The 21952-nt window shown below is 30.9% G+C and overlaps 1 protein-coding gene across 1 annotated transcript in view; it reads right to left on the bottom strand.

Moving 5' to 3' along the window:
- LOC129971546 (zinc finger protein 395-like) overlaps nt 1-13659 on the bottom strand; it is a 125111-nt gene extending 111452 nt beyond the window's left edge. Inside the window, exon 1 of the mRNA XM_056085416.1 lies at nt 12700-13659. Coding sequence (XP_055941391.1) covers nt 12700-13190 — 491 coding nt within the window. The 5' untranslated portion in view covers nt 13191-13659. The remainder of the gene's footprint in view (nt 1-12699) is intronic.
- Between the last annotated feature and the right edge of the window lie 8293 nt (nt 13660-21952).

Below are 21952 nucleotides of genomic sequence, written 5' to 3'. Positions count from 1 at the left end.
GCATCGAGCAAATCAAGTGGCTGCGCGCGTTGACAAGTGGCCTTCAGTTCTCCAGATAAAGTTCAGAACATTTTTTGCACGTGCCTGGATGTCCTTGTTTGAACGATAGTTCGCAAGCCCAATCATTTCGTATACATGTTGATTCGATTCTTTTTGAGATAAAAACGCAGGCTAAATTCTGTTTGTATTTTTCCAATGCAAAACGGAATGTGACGAATTTTTTTACCAGGATGTTTGTTTCATAATATTTATCAAAAATTGACGGTTTCGTACTGTTTACATCACTGATTTTTTTATTATTTTTATTTCAAGATGTGCTTGAAAGTTAAATGAATTTATCAGATTATATCAGTCATGAGGTAACATATCAAAAGACCAATTATTTTTACAGCAATTTTGTAACAAGTAAAAATGTTTTTATTTTAAATGCCTCCTAATTTTAAGTCTTTAATTTATGATCAGTTTAAACGGCATTAAGGATTTTGAAATTCATTTTTTTTCTCATTCTCAACCTTTTGGCGCCAACGCACGAAATCAAGCGGCATAATTAGCTAATAGCACTATTTTGAAATTATAAAACAGTGTATTAGCATCGGGCGCACTAAGTATATAAATTCCAAATCTCTAGCCCATCAGGAAACGAGAGAAAAATTCTTTATAAATGTCAAATAAGTTCTAATTTAGCAAATATATATATAAAAAATTAATGTTGGAAAAGTAAATAATAAAATCTAGAATAAAATTTAAATCTGTTTCAAATAAAAACTCGGTTTTTTTTTCTAATTATCTTCAAATCGAAATCAGACGCGAAAATTCTGACGAACAAAAATGTAAAAGAATTCCCAAACCAATACATTCCAGTTGCACTTCTTGCTTGGATGAAACAGACGTTTTCCACAAAGGGAGCCAAGCTGTCTTATTCGTTGAAGGCCAACAGACGTTCGAACTTCAGTTTCGAAGCTTATTACGAGGAAAGACGTAAAGGGAAAAAAAAAGTTCATCACAAACAGAAACAACATGGTGAATTAATAACATAAGGAAATAATAAGAGCGCTTCCTACTTATGAAAGAAATAAATGACATTCCAACTTCCATACAATTTACTTTTTCTATTAGTTAAATAGAATAATACATTTTGATATAAAATTATACATCAAATTATTTATGGCAAGAATTATTCAATTATATTAAAAATAAATTTTATGTAAATCGCTTCTTACAGGTGTTCACATCCTGGTAAATTCCACAAGTTTAAGTTATAATAACATCCCGTTTTTAAAGCAACATAACAACTATTTTGGAACGGACCTCGTAATTTTAACCAGTCAGATGACGAGGACGACACCCGAACTGGTATCCCATTCTCCAAACTTCCAAGCCACACCAGCGGTATATTCTTTAAATAACAACAGGTTTGGGTTTTTATAATTTTTGAAGAGAACCTTATTCCATGGCAAATAATCATTACTTAGGCACCCAGAAAATGACATTCACTAATTAAATTTTTTGTTGTTATTTATTCATAATGGAATGAATAATTTAAGTAAGTTGTTTCGAGTGTTCTCTATAATTGTTTTTACTCTTTAACACTGAAAATGCAATCTATTAATACTGGAGAAGCAATAGTAGCAATCAGATGATCATGTGATCTCGATGAGATCATGCAATTGCCAATCTTAGGTCATTGATAATCTTTTTTCAACTGTTGCTGTTTCTATTGTAGAATAAGCAAATTTTTTTCAAGGAACCCATGCCACCGAAAATCAAGATACTGTAATTATCAAGAGAAGGAACAGCTCCTGATAATATAACATTGAAATGCCTAATGTGACGCGTGAACTGAAATGATTCAGTTAGTTTTTTTTTTTTTTTTTTTTTTGGAGGATTGGGGGAGGTGAAAGATAGTCTTGACCATTAAATTTGCGTGGATAGACATAAGTTTTTAAACAAAGAAAAAATCAATAGTTTCTTTGATAACTACTTTTTGATTGAGCATGATCAAGTACACAATATAACAGATTGCATTGTATTATAACAATTGATTTCATTTCATAGTTTAAATATAAAGATGGTGAGGGAAAAAAAACCGAGTCCAGTTATAATTTTTAAAGGAAAAAAAAAATTTGAAAAATCGCTTCAAATGCAAAGTAATAAAAAAATCATTTACATTAAAAATTAAAAAAAAAACATTTCAGTTATTGGTCTTTTTTACTCATAAACAAATAATTGATAGCAAATGAAAAAATATTTATAAATGAGATATAGAAAAATCGAAATACTATTTTTGCATTTTGCCGTTTTGTTTACGAGCAAACTTTTAGGTTTTTCCAGTCTCGAAAATAGCTGGATACCCCAAACAAGCACGTGACGACATACGTGCCTGCAAACGATCTTTTCCGGGAAGGGGGTAGGTCGGAGGAGCAATCTGAGATGGGGAGATAGTTTGTCAAAATCTCCAATGCACATGAGCGCCCAATGAATGAATTGAAAAGGGTGGATGGACAACTTTCTTTTTTTGTTGCGTTCTTTTTATCCAGAAGGCTGACGCGCATTTGCCTTGCGCAACTCGAGGCCTTTTTTTCCTGGCCGTGGACGACAAGGTTATTTTAAAGTCGGAAGCGCAACTCGGTTCGCCTGAGCGAAAAAAACTTAACCGGTGGTTCCTCGTGCTATTAAACATCTCTATGTTGCTAGGTAAAAATGCATGATTTAAACAACAGATTGGGGGAGACTGAAAAACCTTAACTACTCAGGGTTTAATATTACTAAACGATTCAATTAAACAATATTTTCAAATCCACGGGATACGAAGAATGCACATTCATTCATTTAGATCAAGGGATCGTAAATTTTTTATTTTTCCTTGAGCAATCAATATTTTTCAAAATACAATGGAAAAGGTTCAGGTTTTTCAATAAAGATCTTGTATACTGTTACCAGAAACTGAATACATTAGAACGCATAAGCATGAAAGCGATGTCAATTCAACCCTCTAACTGCACAGATTGAGTTTTGATTAATGAGTGAACTAAAATTACATAAAAAAATGGCAACGTCGCAATATTTAAACCGAGATCAGTTGACGAGAGAGAAAATAAAACTGCATCTCATTTTTCTAACTTTCAAATCACACCAATATGAACAACAGTGGCTTTAGAATGACTTTATTAAGACATTATATATTATAAAGACTAAGTAACACTACATATATGAATTACTCAATAGGAGACTTAAAAAAATAAAAATTTCTTTTCCTTTTTTCGGTAGTTGCCCAGATCTGTAGTTAATGCTTTCCATAATTGAAACTCACGCAACAGATGTTCCTCCACTTCTAAATCATTAATAAGATACATTCAAGTAAGGTTGTAGAGCGTGTTATGGACACAGCTTCACGGTATATAGCGATGATACATTCCTTTTCTTCCTCGTTAATTTTTTTCTAAAATTACATTATTACGTTAAAATAATTGTCACAATTGTTATCAAATTATTGACAATTACATTCCATTTATTATTTATATTGTGGCTTGCCATGTTGTATAATATCATAAATATAATCCATGCTTGCCATGTTATATAATATTATGCGTATATTATCATAACAAATGTATTAATTCTAATATATTTATTAAGAATAATAAATAGAATAACGAATACAAACTGCATTAATATGAAATTCAAACGAGCAAAGACAAATAAGAGAAAAACGCAATGGTTAATGGTTCTTTAGCCATCTCATTTTAAATTCTATGCTTTTTTGTTTGTGCATTATGCTATTCCCGTCTTCCAAACGATGCAATCACTTATTTGCAGATACGACGACCCTGAGTCATTATTTGATCGACTAAAAGGCATAGGAATTAGATGAATGCTGACAAATGAATATAGGTTACATTATTTTACTTCTAAATACAACTATCAAGATGATAAAAGAGCAATTTGGGAAGAAAATAAACCTTCTTTTTCTCAGATCGTGCGGGTTCATTCAAATTAAAATCTTATTGAAAACTTCCTTTCAAACCATCGGAATTCTCTGTTTTTTTCTTCAGTCAATATTTTGCTTTTTTTTCATTTACTGGGAAATTTACCAGTAAATTTCAAACACAATCATTTTAAACAATACAACAACAACAAAAACAAAAAACTATAACAAATTATCATTAGATAGAATATATACAATATAGTATTTCCGATGCCACATTTTGTAGAAATATTTCACTTCCACTAATAACCGAAATTAGAAAGATTCTTGGACAAAGCAGACTCTTTTTAAAATTTCATTTTGAACTAAAAGCTAGATTAAAAAAACACGCTGGTGTGGAGTGGAAGTTTGTAGAGATTGGTGCCAGCTCAGGTGTCGTTCTCATCATCTGACCGCAGTACAAAATTACGAAGTCCATCCCAAAATAGCTCTAGTGTTGCTTTAAAACGGGACGTTAATATAACTAAAACTAAAACTAAACTTAAATTTAAAGAAAAGTAATTGGATAAAATTTTTTAAAACAGGAAAAAGTTTGAACTTTTCAGATATAAAGATCTACAAATTATTATAATTATCCCCCCCTAGCGGATAAATTAATAAAACTAGAAACTCTTCTTGAAAAGAAACGAATCAAATGCTGATGAGCATCCCCCAAGTGCGCATAGCAACACCCGCAAACCCCTTTACTGCAGGTTTACCCGCAACGAATGAACTACCCGGCGAAAAGCACATTGACAGGAGTGAGTTGTTCCCCCACACCCCTCCACCGAAGGAATGGAGCCGGCGATCGAAAAAAGGTAGCGGTTCCAGTCAGCTGTTTAAAAGGCCGGCGCATGCGCACCCCAGCATCCCGGCGTAACAGCTGACTTCTTCATAACATTGCGATAGCAAAGTTGTGCCGGCGAGCAGCAAACCTGCTTTTTTTTTGGGGGGGGGGGGCATTTTTTTTTCTGAATTTATCAGACTAGAAAAAAATTTACTAATGTGCTTGTTTTGATAATTGTTTGTAATGAATTTTCACTTATTTTCATAAACGTTTAAGGGCAAATTTGAGAATACTAATTTAAAGGAAGTTTAGCCCCCCCTTTTTTTTCTCTAATTTGTATTCAAAAAGGAAAAAGAAACTAGGAGAAAAAAAAAGTTAAATCATAAAACTTTAAAAAAAAAAATTGATTGCAAGCAATAAATGAAATAAATTTTAGCTTGTCAGGTTTATTGTCTCATTTTTTTTTCTATTACTCAACAATATATCTTCTTTCCAGTTTTTTTTTCTTTTCTTTTTTTTTCTAACAACTATTACGAGTTAACGATTTCAAGACCAAGGGAAGTGAAGCAGCTTCCACGTCTAACCATGATATGACTATCAGGGTCACAAGGTTTGCACAAATAATATTATTTATAACATCAATTTTATGATGCCTTCATAAAATATTTTAATAAAAAATTCGTGCGAAAGTAAAAAAATTGTTAATCAACTAATATTGTTAATTTGTAAAGAGTCAATGTTTTGAGCAAGCCTTATTAGCAAGCGTTATTTCGAAGTATGAAATTCTCTCACATCAAACAAGTGGTTTATTTTCTTTCTAAACTCTATAACTAAATTCTGTTTAAAATTTGAACCGCACCCATCTATAAATATCTTAAAAGCTAAATATTTTTTAAGGCAATGTAACATTCACAGTAATAAACATTTTATAACAATAAAATAGTTTATAAATTAAAAATATGCTATAATTTCTTAGAATTTCATTTTGATCTCCCCGGTAAAGTCAGTTAAAAGCAAATACTTAGCTGAGTTGTTAAAAGTTACATCGTCATTTATATGTAAAGTTTTCATAGAGTTGATATACATTTAAATCACTTATAAAAAAAAAGGAATCACATTCTGTACTTATCCTGATTATTATAGTTGAGAAAACTTTTTCGAAATGGAAACATCAGGATTTCTAACGAACAGCTCACGTGAGCAAAAATTATCCAATCAGTCTTCGAGGAAGAAAAAAGAAATACACTCAACAATTGCGGTTAAATAACAGAACCTGAAAAAAGCCGGCTTGAATAAATATAATTAACCACGCGACCAAATTTCAACTTAATTCCATTTCCACATATACCGCACGTCATTCTTGGAGGCAATAAAAAAAAAAAGTTCCTTTTTTAGTTCGAATTTCCCTACGTAATGATGCGCAGGTGCGAGAAACGGTGGATGCAACCATCGTTGCGTGACGTCATGCAATGACGTAGTCGGCATTCATATTGTCGCAATAAGAAAGAAGAAAAAGCTTTTATGACGAAGGAAATATCTTCAGTTGTTACGACAAGACAGCTGTTGTAAAAAAATATCCAGAGGAACCGATTGTCAAATCGAGGAAAAAAATATTAAACAATCCTTCTACAAACATATTTCGTATCCAATTCAAGTGTTTAATACATCATTCCACTGAGAAGGACGAGCGGATGAAATGATTCTATAACCAATGGAAAACCAAACGATATCGTAAAATAAAATTCTGTTCCTTTGTTTCTTCAGAATTTTCTAGAAACTAGTAATTTTATTTGAAATCAGAAAACAACCGTACCTTGCTATTTTGCTAATAATTAAAAAGTAACGGAAATATTAAAATAGAAAAAAAAATCACATTTATTGTTTTTGTACGAGCACAGTAAAAATATATTTAAGAACAATTAATATATCTAACTAATCAACAGTAAAAACATATTTAAGAATAATTAATATATCTAACTACTCAATCTGTCCTAATACTTCCAGTACAAACATTTATTTCTATTCTAAGTTTTCTGTTTCAATTACTGTTTTAATTCAACAATAAATTAAAATCTTTCAGTGACAATAATAATTAAAAGCTTATATCCTTAATAAAAAAAAGAGTATTCTTTTATTGAATTTAGGCAGAATTACATTTTTTTACTATACCAATATCAAAACTCTTCTCAATATTGTTTTTATTGTATCTCAAAAATTATTTTAAAATTTGCAGTTATTCTAATTTTGCCCCAATAGCACACTTAACCAAGAAGAATTTATTTAAATAAATAGATAAAATATTTTTTTTTTGAATAATCTGATCATGACCCAAAGAGGTATAAGAAAAAACAGCTAGCTATGTTTTGAGCCATTTATAAATTGACATCAAGATAGATAGTGCGATGCAACTTCAATGATTTTTTAATTTAATTTCATACCATTTAAAGAATCAGAATTGGAACAGCAAACTTTGTGATGACCTTATCAAACTTTAAAAAAAGTCATCAAACGAGCCGGGAACAGTACGACAGCTAAATGGTGAAGTCAGTGACTTGTTAATTCGCAATTGCTTATCATAGTTTCAGTGCGTCCAAGATTAAAGTTTAGTGAGATAGCCTGCAATACGTGCCCTTTATTTATAGACATTTTTACAGATTTCACTTTGCGTGCGAGAAAGCACATCACGTGAAAGCATTGTAGAATTTAATCACTAAAGTAAAACAAATATGAGGTTGTAAATTTTTCTAGAATGTATAATACATATAAAAAATAAAACTGTAATTTTGAATAAATCATGGAAATGGCTTAGAGAAAAAAAAAGTATTAGTTTTATATTTCATAATTCTAAATGAGATATGCAATTTTTTTCAGATTTTTAAAATTAACTTCCAAAATTTAAATGGAATTGTCATTATTTATTCACTTCTTTTTTACTTCCCCCCCAAAAAAAAAAACACTTGCTGAAACGTCCTTGAAATAGGAAAAAAATAAGAAAACTACTTACCATGTGAAACAATTTATTTAAAAAATATCAAGTATTGTAGAAAGAATATTATTATCATAGCCTTTCTGGCTACTATATAATATGCCGTTTTGTTTAAAATAGTAAGGAAAAAAAATGCTCTAATACGTTGAAGAATGAAATTTAAATAAAAGAATGTTTATCTGAAACAACTCAACGCTACTGAAGAGGAACGTGTTGAATGACAATCGTTTTCTATTGGCACAGCCTTAATTTGCGTACTGGCAGCTGGTAAAATCCATCACTATGTATAGTGTCCTTGCTTGCCTTTTATTAGATAGGATCCTAAAAGTCAATGTTAAATTTTTCACGAAAAGATTCTTAACGAATTAATGATATAACAAACAGCCTCACGAAAAAATTAATTAAACTATAATAAAAAATACAAAAATAATTCAAAATACAATATATTGCAAAAGTAAAAATGATGGTAACCATATTTTAAGCTGAAAAATAACAACTCATAGCAGAAGAGCCCGCCGCTCTTCTATTTGATTATCGAAACCTTTGTGCAGTTGAATGGGAATTGCAAGACATTATTTCTTTGAACAAATTTTACTTTAAAATCTTCAAATTAATTTTAAAATATTCTATTTTCTTAAAAATAATATGAATTTTTTATGTAAATAAGTTATGACGATAAAAAAAAAGAACTGTATTAAATAATCGAGTTTCTTTTTTTAAATATACATTAATAATATTTATCGGTCAGAGGAAATAAATACGGTGCAATATCAATGAATGATTTTTAATATATCTCAGCAGCGAATGAAGGTCTATCGGATTTTTAGTATTAAAGTTGATGAGCACTTGTCTACACTTGCCTACTGTCTGTATCATCTGTGATTATTAGGAGACCATCTATTCAAAATGCATTTCTCGCAAATAATTCTTTCCAAACAAGCCGGCAGTTTCAACTAGCATATCATTGTGGAGCAACGCGCGATTGGTTAATTAAAGTATCTCGTAAGCTACATGCAGCTGCAAGGCTTCTTTCAAAATCCGGACAGCAAGCGATTAAATCAAACGCAGCTGCATAAAGTGCCGAGAGCATCGCAATGCATGCAACAGTCTCGACCTTTTCGACGAAGTGCCAGTAAATAAATTACCATCTCGTTCTGACAGATCGAGCGCAAGGAATTACTTCCAAAAAACATTTTAACACTTTCGAAAAATTAAATCACTCAGCTCGATCGCGATCAGTTTCATTTTTCAACATGCGGCCTCATTAGAACGTTGCTATAAGGCGAACTCTTTTTTTAAAAAAATAACATAAATATTTTTTTTTTCTTCGTTGTGTATTATTTATTCGGTCGCATTATTTATGCGGATAAATACTCGCATTGCGGAAGATTTTAAGAATCGACATTCTGATAACGCGAGAAGAACCTGTTTTACGGTTGACAGTCAAGATATTTTAACCTCTTTTTTTGTTTGCATTTCTCTCTCATTCGAGATAGATTCTTTTTTAATATGGTTTTAGGACAACAGCAGCTTAACACATAGCGATGGAGGTTGACCTTGTTTAGAATTAGGGCACAGCACGTTTCACAAGAGCACCTTGGTCGTTCGCAAAGCCTTCAGACCCAATTTTTGTCAAAAATGCTTTCACGCCGGTAATGTATGACGGCGATAAGGCGCGCTTTCATTTAATCTTGATAAAGGTTCGCCATTATCCGAAATGCTGTCCAATTAAAGGTATTCTTGAGATGGACAACTACTTAAGAATGCAGTTATTCGTAACATGCAAACAAAAATAATTAATAGATATATGTTAAAAAATGCTTTTCTTATCTCACCATCATACTGTATTAAGATTTTTTTTTTTTTTTAAATTCTTTCAGTTCCATTGTCGTTTTCGGACAATTTAACCTACTATACATGTGGCATCCATTTAGTTAATAATAAAAAGAATAAAAAAAAGAGTATTGAAATTTTTTTATAATCATTAGCATATCACGAAAAATTAAGGAGCACAGAGCTTCGTTTGCATTTCATAACACGATATATGTAAAGTAGGAAGTCATGATGATAACTTGCAAAATGGTTGCAGTTCAATTTCCATTATGCCAATGTATTTAATCATTTTCTTTTCAACAGAAATTGAGATTTGATAAATAAATAATTTTCAATTTATAAAAAATATAAAAATATTTCAATTTACAATTTATTTCTAATAATCTAAAGGTTTGCCACATATCAATTAAAAATATATAAGAACTAAACTCAGAATTTTTTTAATAAAAAAATGCAAATGATCATTTAACTGTAAGAAAATAACACAAGATAAAAAAAAAATCTGTGCCAGTATAGTTTTTTACAAATATAAATAATTAGTTGTAGAATTAATAAATTTAAATCCGACTAGTTTTTGAAAGAAATATACAGAAATAGTTGTTACTAATTAATAAAAGACGAAAGTTTTTTTTTCTTTTTTTCTTAATGAAAAACATTTTAGTCATTAAACAAAATCAGAGATTAGCACAAAAATAACATATTACAGTTTTTAAAAGCATGTTTCAAATATTTCTGTCAATCAAAATTGTTTTGAATCACAAAATTCACAATTTTAATATTAAACATTTTTTATGCTTATTTCAAGCAAAATACGATTTTTTTTACTATAATTTTTTTTAAAATTATAATTTTATGACTCATTTTAACAGCTGAATGACGATAATATTCAACCATGCTCACTGCCAGAGTTTTTTCGGAAAATGAGATATTAAATTTAATGTATTCCAAGTAATTAGTAAAACAAAAATGATGAATGTATTCGGCGAATAAATAATCGATAACCTAATTTCATAGCAAAATTTCGCAAAAAAACGCAATCGGATTAAACGAAATAAAAAAAACCGCATTAAGAAACTGCCGGAAATTCTTCAAACCGAATCAAACAGAACAATCCGATTTATTCGGAACTTTTATTTTGGGCCGCAGCAAGGCAACGGCAAATAGGAGCAGTTCCGCTGTTGCCAGGGCCAGAGAAGTTAACTTGACAGTTCTGACCTACATCGAGCCAGGAGAGCGCACGCGCCACGCAGCTTGTCATTTCGCCGGTTGAGAACACAAACAAGTAGATGCGGCCGGATCGGTTTCTGCCTATTTTTGAAGACAGTAGAAATTTTAAAAATAGATGGGCCTTCTAATCGCAACCTGTATATTCTAGGACATTCCTTAATAGGGACCCTCCAACCAAGGTCATATTTCGGGCTATGATAGGCAAATCAAGGACTACAATTTTATTTATAAAAAAATAGGTTAAATTTTAAAGAAAATAAAGGGTGGGGGGGTGATCGAAAGGTCTTGAATTTGACTTGACTTAATGAAAAATTCATTATATTGAAATTCAAATTAATAATATTTTTAATATTATAATAATATTTAATTTAATAATTCGAAAGTGAATAACCATTTGTGTTTTTATAGACATTTACTATTTATTTTATAAAATGTATTCGGACTAATGAAATCATTCGCCTTTGCTTATAAGAAATGATAAGATTTTAAAAACGTTTTAGAATTTAAGTTTTTTTTTTTTTTTTTTGCTTTTAAAAAGAAATTTTTTCATTTGATTCAATCTAAGAAAATTTCACTTACAAGGATGATACAAGATTTTAACACATAAAATTTCGACAACTTTAGAACAATTAATTCAGCTTTTATTATTCAACTAAAAACAAAACTATTTTAATTCTAAATTAAATACCAATACATAAGTGGATCTCTAAAATATCTCTTAATGATCGTGTAGTCATTTTGAGCACATAGATTAAAACTTGGAAAGCCTAAAAAAACATGAGGAAGTTGGTGTAATTAAAAAGATACACAATTTATGATGACAAATTATACTATTTAACTTTATATTTTAAATATTTTTGAATTATAAAACTATTTGTCCGGGGGCGGGGGGAATACTATCTTTAAATAATGTTACCTCTCATCAGTGAGTATTTCAGTTAGGTAAGTAAATAATGATTCATGCTGATTGTTAAATTTCAATTCTTCAGATCTTGCAGATAAAATTCTTCCGCCAAAAAATTGCCAATCTTTTTTAAATGAAATAATTTACATGAATTACTGAAATTTACTAATAGAAAATTATTCTTTTCTTTTTCGAAAAAAAAAAAGTCCAGAATATATAATTATTTACAAGCTATTTTTCTTTATTCTTTATTCAAGAGAATAAGATCTAAATCAGTATTTTACTCATTCGTTTCTAAGATCCTGACAGAAAATCACATTAAATCTGAAAAACATAGTCTCAAATGCTTGGAAGATAAAATAAAGCACAAAATATCAAAGAATGGATTAATTTTGGAGGAAAATTCCCAATCAATATACTAATTATTAGATTAAAAAAATATATCGTTTACTGAATAAGTGATCACTAGTGGTATTCAAAGAATACAAAAGTCAGTGAATTTATAAAAAAGTGGAGAATTAAAGAGCATTTTATAAGAAAGTATTCAATAAGCGCCAGTGAGCAAGCGGTGAACCGAAAGAGAATGGGATATCGATCTGTTGATGTTCTTAACAGCCGACACGATGCAGTGGTGCCAAACAGAGGAGTGTTATACAGCAGTCAGCTGATGTAAAGGTTTTGTGTTAATGATATTCAAAATGAATTTTGCCAAACTTCTAAAAAAAGAAGTGCCTTTCTAACGTGGCATATCCATATTTAATGTTAGGTCAAAAACCCAAGAGGATGGTTGCACTGATATGAAATATCGATTTTTTTTAAGCCCGAGAGTAATGAGAGAACAGAGAGCAGACAAAAATGGCCAAGTATTAATTATGAATTGATAAAACTTATTGAACGAAGGTGAGATTACTCATTATTTGTTGACTTCCAAAAGGATAGCTAAATTAAAGCCACATTTTAAGTAATTTTTTTTTGAATCAGTAAAATTTTGAACGACTTACCTCTGACCGTAAGGTACATCGATGCTGAGGGATGACGCCCTTCTCCTGGGTTCCGGCTGACCATCGGCCAAACGTGAATAATCCGTATCCAAGTCCAGCAGTCTCGCCGATTTCCGGCTCTCGATCAACCGAACCTCTTCCAGTCTCTTCTTCAAAGCTAGTCCCACCGAAGGAAGACTTAGTTCCACCTCGTCAGTATCTGGTCGATGATCGCACACCACTCCTTTCACTTCTCGTCCATTATGGGTGACATACACACGCTGCCCCCTCTGCAAAATCACATCTATTACATTTTTAAATCCTGGGCCTACAAGATCGGCCTGTCCGTATTCGCACACCGTCTTATCGTCCAAACAGACAGTGTAAACGTTGCGATGGTCATCTGTCCTGGTAGCTTGGATGACACCGGGTACGAAAACCCCTTCAGCATTCGGGGCGCACACCCTTGTGCCCAGAATGGAACGCTTCGCTAGTCTTTTACCAGTCGACATGTTCACACGAAGTCCGGACACATTTCGTTGCGAACAAAAATATGAAAAATTATGAATTAATACACACTCCAACAATCGAGGAAATAATGCTGAAGGATAGGAACAACTAATTACTAATTCGTTGATAAAGAACACTGAATTAATTTGAAGTTCCTTTTCGTTAAAATAGTAGCATAAAATTTGTTAACCGACTATTCGTTTACAGTTCTTGACTCGTTCTGCCAGGTTTTCGTCCTTTAGCCGGCCGGGGCTCACGTCAACAAACCCACGTGACGCAGTCACTCTCCGATTGGTTGCGTGCGGCAGTAACTCTGCGTTCCTATTGGACGTGAATGCCGGCTTGTCAAACGTATGCAAGCCGGATACCGGAAAAACTAAAGATATCGGTTGCCGATTCTCGGCATTTTTTGGCACAAATATCCGCCAGTTTTCGAGATCGAACGTTCGTCCTCAAAAGTCAAACCAAGTTAGAAAGGGAATTTTGTTTTTACGGAAAAGAGAAAAAAGATTACGGCAGTTAATCGCTCTTTCGAAATCCAACCGCACGCCATGTTGCAACTGTAAACATGTTTACACCCATTCCGTCCTTTAAACATCCTCCCCAGCCTGGAAGGAAAACAAAGGCTATTTCATAAAATGTGCGGAAATCTCGTTGCATTTAACTTTGTAATAAGTTGCATCGAATCGTTTTACTTGTTTTTTAATAATTTTTATCCATTCTTCTGCTCTCTGTCAGAGAGAAATCGTCAAATGAATACAGAGAGGGGCGAACGATTGAAGATGGAATAGCTGACACATCGTGGAAGAAATTTCGGTCGGTGACCTTGGAAACCGGGCGATTAAGAGACTTCCCAGAGTGCACCTCTCTGCAGCTGTTGTTGCCGGTTGCACCGAATGCGATATTTTGAATTAGTAAGAAATCATTTTCTTATGTTTCTTTTATCTCGAAAAAACCCCATTTATATATCTTTTTTAATTGCTGATTTCGCATTTAACGGTGAATGTTTACGACTGCTGCTTAAACGAGTGTGTAAAATTAAACAAAGACACACTTAAGGGGTAATCCTATCTAAGGCTCACTTTGTGTGGGAAAGGATGAAAAAAATATAAACAAATGGGAAGTCAATTTATGAGACTTGGAAGTACTTAAAGGGTTGTTGCCTTCTTGAGTTCAAATACTCCTCTTTAAAAAAGGATTGGAACAAATTTTTCTATGCATAAGTATTGCCAATAGAAGCAATAAAAATATACTTTCTCAATATTAGAATTCGTGTAGAACTACTTTTAATCAAGAGTCAGTGTTGCTTAAATTAACATATTTATAAATTATACTATGAATGTAACAATAAATGGTTTATATATAGCTTTTTTCTTAATATTTTCATCCATAAAAAGTTTTTAGTAACATTTCTCGAAGTTAACATTTTGAAAACAGTTTTAGAAAGAACTGCTAAGGGAAAAGGAACTAATTAGCAATTGATTCGGACAAAAGGCATATATTTAACTCTTAATTGCATTGATTGGTATTTTTTGGGAGGAATAAACAGAAAATTCAGAAACTGATATTACGTTCTATTTATTTGACTGACAATTATCGTTTTCTGCCACCAGAGCAACACTAATCACGTAGAATTCTTTATTAATATAGAAATATAAAGATCATTTGAAACCTTGAATTAACGTTATTTTATTTAGAGAAATTATAAGAGGCTATACTAGATTTTATGTTTCTAAAATCATTTGAGTCCTTCACATCTTTAAAGCCTGATTAAAATACTCATTTACTTAAGTGCCATCAGATTTCCTTAGCTAAAATGGAATAGACAATAGATATAACTTCGATTTTCGCTCTCCGCCCCTCCCTCCCTCCCCCTCCACGTAATTGTATCGGTACCATGTACTTCAAAAAGTGTTTTAAAATGCGATGATTCTCTAAATGTGCCAAGAAGTATGCACTTTTTTTTGAAGTTGGAACTTGATAATTTTCAAATATCGGAAATTGCATTTGTTGTGATTATTTTTTTCTTACATTATTTCTTTTTCTTCTTCTGCATGTGCTAATTTGTCCATTAAAAGAAGAAACCGAAAAAAAAAAAAAAAATGGAAACTTTGTGTTCCATTTTCATTCGAAAAAAAAATATTTTAGGCATTATTGTTGCACAAAATTTTTATTAACAACCATGTAATAACAGAAGACGTAAAAAAAGATGGAACTTTGTCATTCGGTATTCCAGCTTAACAGCTAAATAGGCTACCTATAATGAATTCTAATTTAACACGGCTATGTATTAGAGTTGCAAGAAAATATTTTGCATTGTGTGCAATTTGAATTTATAATTACTTTGAAATGCTTTTGAGAAAAATACATCAAAATGCCAGATTCAGGTTTTAGGGCATTCTAATTCCTAAAATGACAAATTTTTTTTATTAAAAACATATATACTTTTTAACCACTTCATAATTATATACAACATAGCATCTGGCAATAAGGGACAAGAATGGCGCCGAATAAAAATATAGAAAATGGAATACACGTGCTTGGTTTTTTTTTTTTTTTTTTTTTTGTAATGTCGTATCAATTTCAGAATTTAAAAAAATGATGTTGCTGACATCTATTTATTAATACAATGCAAAATTTTCAAAAATTGCACAAAATCTTTTTTGTTATTTCAGAACAGAATCTCTAAAAAAGTGAAACAGCCATTCATGAATCCACACTCACTCACACGTACACATACACACACGTACACACACACAAGATTTTAGCACTATTTTGTACTAGAATTGACTAGCTGTAACCTCTGTTTCTTTTATTAAACGATATCTTTAATCAAATACCTAAATATTTCCGCTTTAGATTTCAAATATATACAAATTATTTCCATTTGTTGAAAAAGCAACTTGATTAGGTTCTTACCCTATTGTAATAATGTGTGTACCTTTCAGAAAAATTTTGAAAACTGAATTCCGAAAAACTCCGTTTGAAGTTTATTTCTGCAAAATATTTCTTAACGAAATGTACTGAAAATTAAAATTTCTCACAGAAGCATGTGTTATCTGTATGCCCTGCTGTAACTGTCTGTTAGCTTCAAAACAAACTAAACATCTTATTTTAAGAATAATAGTTACATTTCTATTCAACAATGAGATATTAGTAAATGAGTTTACTACAGATGAAATTTTGAAACAGAGACCGAATCTGAATTGTATCTTATTTATATCATATTTTCATAATGGTATTTTAATAAAATGCGAATGTTATTTAAAAATATAAGTCTCTGTTGTATTGATGATAATTTCGTGTTTCAGAAGTAATAATTATATTTTGATATAAACAGTTTGATCGTGTAAATTTTACAATAAAATAACTGTTGATCACACTTTATAAGCGATTAAAATTTCACTAAAACAAAAATGTCACTAAAACAAAACATGTCACTAAAATAAAAATAAAAGTGATTCACCTTTATTCTCTGCCTGCCTCAATCGCATAATTTAAAAATTTTGGTATCAAACACAAATGGCTATTGAACATTCAATTTAAATTTTAGATATATTTTTGAACATTTCTTGTTTTAATATTTTCCAATCTATGTAAAAATCATCTCATTTAGAGTACTCAATCTATATCCATTTATAAATAAAGCATCGTTTGTAAATAAAGTATTAAAAATAAAATATGAATGATACCCTAAAAATAATTTACAAATTCAGAAAGAAAAAAAGGGCAAGTGCATCTCATGTGATGCAATTTTAAGAAATCAAAGTTTATATCTCTGTCTTTCAAACTTGCAAATTAGAAGAGTCAGAATCCTTTCTTATTATGCTGATATAATTTAAGGAATTCAATGACCCCTCCCCCCTCTAAACTCTTATTGCAGTGAAATGTATTATTTGCACAGAATGTTACTTCATTGTTTGAAACTTCAGTCATTGTTCTATAAGAAAAAATGCAACTTCATTGCATTGAAAAAGGAGAGTAAATCACTGGCGACAATCTACCATTTATTCTTTAAATACCTTTCATTTTTTATTTTTCCAATTAAAAAAAACATGTTTGCGTTCGAAAAAATTTAACCTTCCCAATGTGTATTGTAGTATTAGAAAGTAATATTTTCTACTAGCGGAACGGCTGATTCATCAAGATAAATGCTCTTTAAAATTTTTGATTTAATATTTTATGTATCTTAGTCTTAAAAACTTCTACAAAATATTTTTAGGCTTTAAACTTTGATTGTCATATAATTCAGACTATTATAAATGTCGCTCATTGTTCTATTCTTTATATTAAAGATTTCCTTACTTTTCAGCTAAAATTTTCTTCTAAAATTTCAACTTCAGTTTGAAACGAAAACGATTCCCTTCAATGAATGCAAATTGGTTTTTGTTGAAACCAAGCGTGTTTTTCAAAACCTACTTCAACCTCTTCCCTCCTACCTCGGTGTTGGTTAAACCTGGTATTACACATTTTGAAGTGAGTTGAGTTTTATAATTTGATAATTAGAAATAGTTAGTTAAAAAAAACATATTAACTTTATTTCAAGATTTAGAGAGAATGTCAGAGTTGACAAATATACACAAGGAGAGAGAGAAAGTTTGGAACATAAAAACATGAAAATATTTGAGGTTTGATTCGTCTGATTTGATAGCATCAGTCATTGCATGCCGTAGATAACGATTTTTACGTTTCTAAAAACATTGTCATGTTCAAAAAAACATCTGATGTCTTTGAACTGGTTAAAACATTATATCGTCTGAAATTACAAGTATTCCTTTGTGCTTCATCACACAAGATTTGCTACAATACTTACATCGATTCATCCCATTATAGCTATTTTGTTAATCACATTCCTTATAAAGAAAAAAACATAACTACAAAATTGTGTTTAGAATAATTTTGAAAAGTATTTCATGTTGATTGAATCATTTCATATTGATTCACTTCATTGAAAATCTAATCTTTTTTCAGTTTTGAATGAGAGAGGGAAGGGCTCTTTTGCGATAATATGTTATTGAGAAGGAAAAGTTAGCATATCGATTAGTTTCAATTAAAACAATTCAAATTTTGGGAACCCTTTTTTTAGTGAACACTTTTTTCCAAATAACTTTTTCCCAACTTTGCTAATCACATTTGTCTGATTCGAGCGTTTTGAATGATTTTTGCTTGACCATGCTTGTACTCTTTCACAATTTACAGAGAGTATTTAGCCTATGAACACTATAATATTAAAAATGAAATAACTTAAAATCTATGCAACGCTTTCCTTCACAAGATGCGAGTTAAAAAAAATATCTTTAGATATGAACATTTCCTGTGCAGAGTCGCAGTTCAGAGATCAAAACTATCCATTAAGTATGATAAATTTTTATTTACATTTTTGCTTTCTCGTATATGAACTATAGAGAAAATATTGTAATCGTCAAAAAAAAAAAAAAAAAAAAAAATGAACTTGAAATTTCGACGAATCTTCAGGTTACAGTCGCTGTCCTCCCGAGTTCGAAAAACACATTTTTGGCATTATGTTTGCCTGTCCACCTGCTTCCAAAGTAACTAAAAAACGCTTTGATCTAGACGTATGAGCTGGATATATGGCTTTTGCACCAATTTTGTGGATTTCTATTAAATTGTGAGCACAATTTATGCAGAGGAAGTCTGTCTGTCCGGCGGTTTGAATATTAGATGACATGATTAGTACAAAACAAAGACAGTTAGATGGATAAAATTCTGAACACAAATTGAACATCTATAGTATAGATATTTATCAAAAGTTGAGCAAAGTCCAACAAAGGGTTGAACGTCTGTTGGTCCGTACTTTCAGAAGAATGAAACGCGATAATTTAAAAACACAATTTCTTAAATATTGCCGCATTGAATATGGGCAGTTGACTCTCCATGGCCGAATGGACATAGCACTGCTTTCATAATCAAGAGATCGTAAGTTCGAATCTCGCTAGGGACAGTGTCATTCACAGTCTGTGCAAATATTTCATTCCTTTATTTCATGTTCCAGAAAATTCTGGACCTTTCTTTAGTTTACTAGATAAGTGTTCTGGACTTTTCTTACTGTCTCCCGAAAAGCATTCTGGAACTTTCCCTGTTAGTATGAAAGCAGAAGATCTGTCAGTCTCTGAGTTCAGAGTTGAATGAATAAATTGGTTTAGCTCTAATTCTTGTGTGTGTCATTGAGTTCCATACTGAAGTACCTACGTGACAATATGTTAACTTTAGCAAGTGATTTTGTGGCGGCGATTGTAGTTTTGTGTGAAATTTTGGTTTCTATCTTTTGGAGGAAAAATGCGCCAAAAACAAAAATTCACCTTTATTAGAGAATATGCGAGTAAGTTTTGAGAAGACCACTCCCACGAGTTTGATTTCATAGGAGTGGTCTTGATATGATTCTTTGGTCTTAAGAAGGCCTTACTCTTTTTGGAGCTAACATTTCATGCCATATTTCGTTTATTTAGTTCGTTTTGGTTCTGAGTTAACTTTTCATGTACTCACTGACTAATACGTAGATATGATTCCAACAACGTCTATTTAGAATTTGCAGAAGTCTAAAATGCAGAGAACTTCAAAATATTGAATAGTTTGGATAGTAGAAGAGTATGTGAGTGCGTATTTTGCACGCGAGAAAGTTATAAAGACAATTTGATTAAAATGTAATAGTTGAAATTTTTTTGAAGAGACTGTGTTGCATAATGGTAGGAAATGTGTCTGGGACTTCCCCTATTTTTTTGTTCTCTTTCAGTGATGAGTCATTAAAAATGCAAAAACCGTTGCAACCTGAAGTCCATTCAAGAGATTAGATAAGGCCAGATAAGATAAGGAGTTAACCTACGACTAATTGGAAATAACTGATTAATATGACAGCTATACGATAAATATTTTCACTCACGCGCTTACAATAGTGATAAAAATATTCACCGACCTCGGGAAAGAATTTTTTTCCTGGAGTATTAGCTGATTTTCCTCGTCCCTACGAAATGCGAGTGATGTTAAATTTCCCTAATTAGGAGGCGCGGTAATATTAAGTGTAGAATACTAATCAATGATTTCTGCAGCAAAATATCGCTTAACCGAGAATTACCAGCAGTCAAATCCGGTAAAGATAATTAAAGTATCCAACTAAATTTTAAAAAGTTTTTTTTTCCCAGAAAAATTTGAAATTTTTTTATGATTTGAAAATGAAGTCCAAACTTCGAAGATTCTAAAACAGACTTTGTTTTTAATATATTTAAAATAGAACTATAGACACAGTAGTATCAATTACACACAATAAATAAAAATGAAATCGGGATCAGTTTTCAATAAGGCACAACAAATAAAAATGAAATCAGGAGCATTTTTACCGGAAATCAGTGATTTATTTTATATTTACAGTAAAATTCTCCAAAATGATATTTGATATGTTTATATTAACTCTCTATCTACTCAGCCGTATTTTTTTTTTTTTTTTGGCATCTGTTAAAAAAGCGTGAAAATTTTTGTTTCCAGCTCATTTGGATAAACTAATTTACAAGTACAATATTTAAACATTTTTTCTGAGGAATGAATATTTATTTCACTGTGATTGATTGACGGAAAACATGATATAACAAAATCAATTCAATAAAATTTCATGAAATTTGGTATATATGTCTCCAAAACCTTTGAAGGTGTGACAGACAACGGATTTTAAAATAACTTTATTTAGTCATGTTTTACAGACACTTTAAGTCAAAGACACATTTTGACAAAAAATCATCAACGACAACTTCAAATACTCATTCAATTTTTATTTATTAAAATAATATTTTATCGTGTGATCTGTTACACTTTAAGTAGTTTGAGTTATTAAATGAAATAAAAATTAAATATTTCTATTATTTTTTAACTTACACTTTTTTTCCTGAAATTGAAAATTTTGCTACATTTTCATTGAATCAGCAGCTTTTTTCAAAAACTAAAGCTAATGATTGTATTTTTTTTTCTTCTAATACCGATCTTTCAAGTCTGTTTTTGATATTTGGTACAATAAAAAAAAGTTTATGTATCATATTTTTAAAAAATTCGTCTCCGAACCTAGTCGGATACCTTAAACGAATAACTGATTATTTCGTTTGAGGCCTTGGTTGTTAGTACAATGTGTCAATAACGTATCCCAATGCTACCTGTTATTCCGAAACTTCTCATGACATAATGAAACTGCACACAGTCATTGTCATAGAAATGCATCTTTTGTAAGTGTATAAAATATGTTTTCATAAAAGGGTTCGTTTTCATATTTAGATTTACAAAAATTCGTTTTTTCTAAATAGATGTGTCCTGTTTCGAATACTCACAATAGGAATTATTTCATTTATAGAAAATTTCGAATGACTCAAAATAGGAATTCTGAGTAACTGTCAAGTATTTTTTTAAAAATCTTACTTCATAAAGTATTTTTCTAATCCTTAGAAGGGCTTCTTAAACTGGGTATCGATTCTGTGTAAAGTCGGGATTGGAATTTTAGCATACATTGATAGCATCCGTGTTATTAAATAAAAACACAAAATCCGGTCCAACATTTCATAAAGGTTAATACAAAAGTATTTATTTGAAATTTTTTCGTTGTTTTCTTTCGATTTTTTTCTTATATGCTTGGAAACAAGAATGTTTTTTATTTTACTTGAATAAAGTCGAAATTGTTTTGTCTACTTTTTTTTTTTTTTTTTTTTTTCGTAACCGAATGGATGTTGACAACTGAATAGGTCCTGACTGATCCGAAAAATAATATTTCAGT

This window comes from Argiope bruennichi, chromosome 6 (genome assembly GCF_947563725.1).
Source record: "Argiope bruennichi chromosome 6, qqArgBrue1.1, whole genome shotgun sequence".
NCBI lineage: Eukaryota > Metazoa > Arthropoda > Arachnida > Araneae > Araneidae > Argiope > Argiope bruennichi.
Note: the sequence above shows the minus strand (reverse complement) of the source record. Positions and strands in the feature narration are given on the sequence as shown.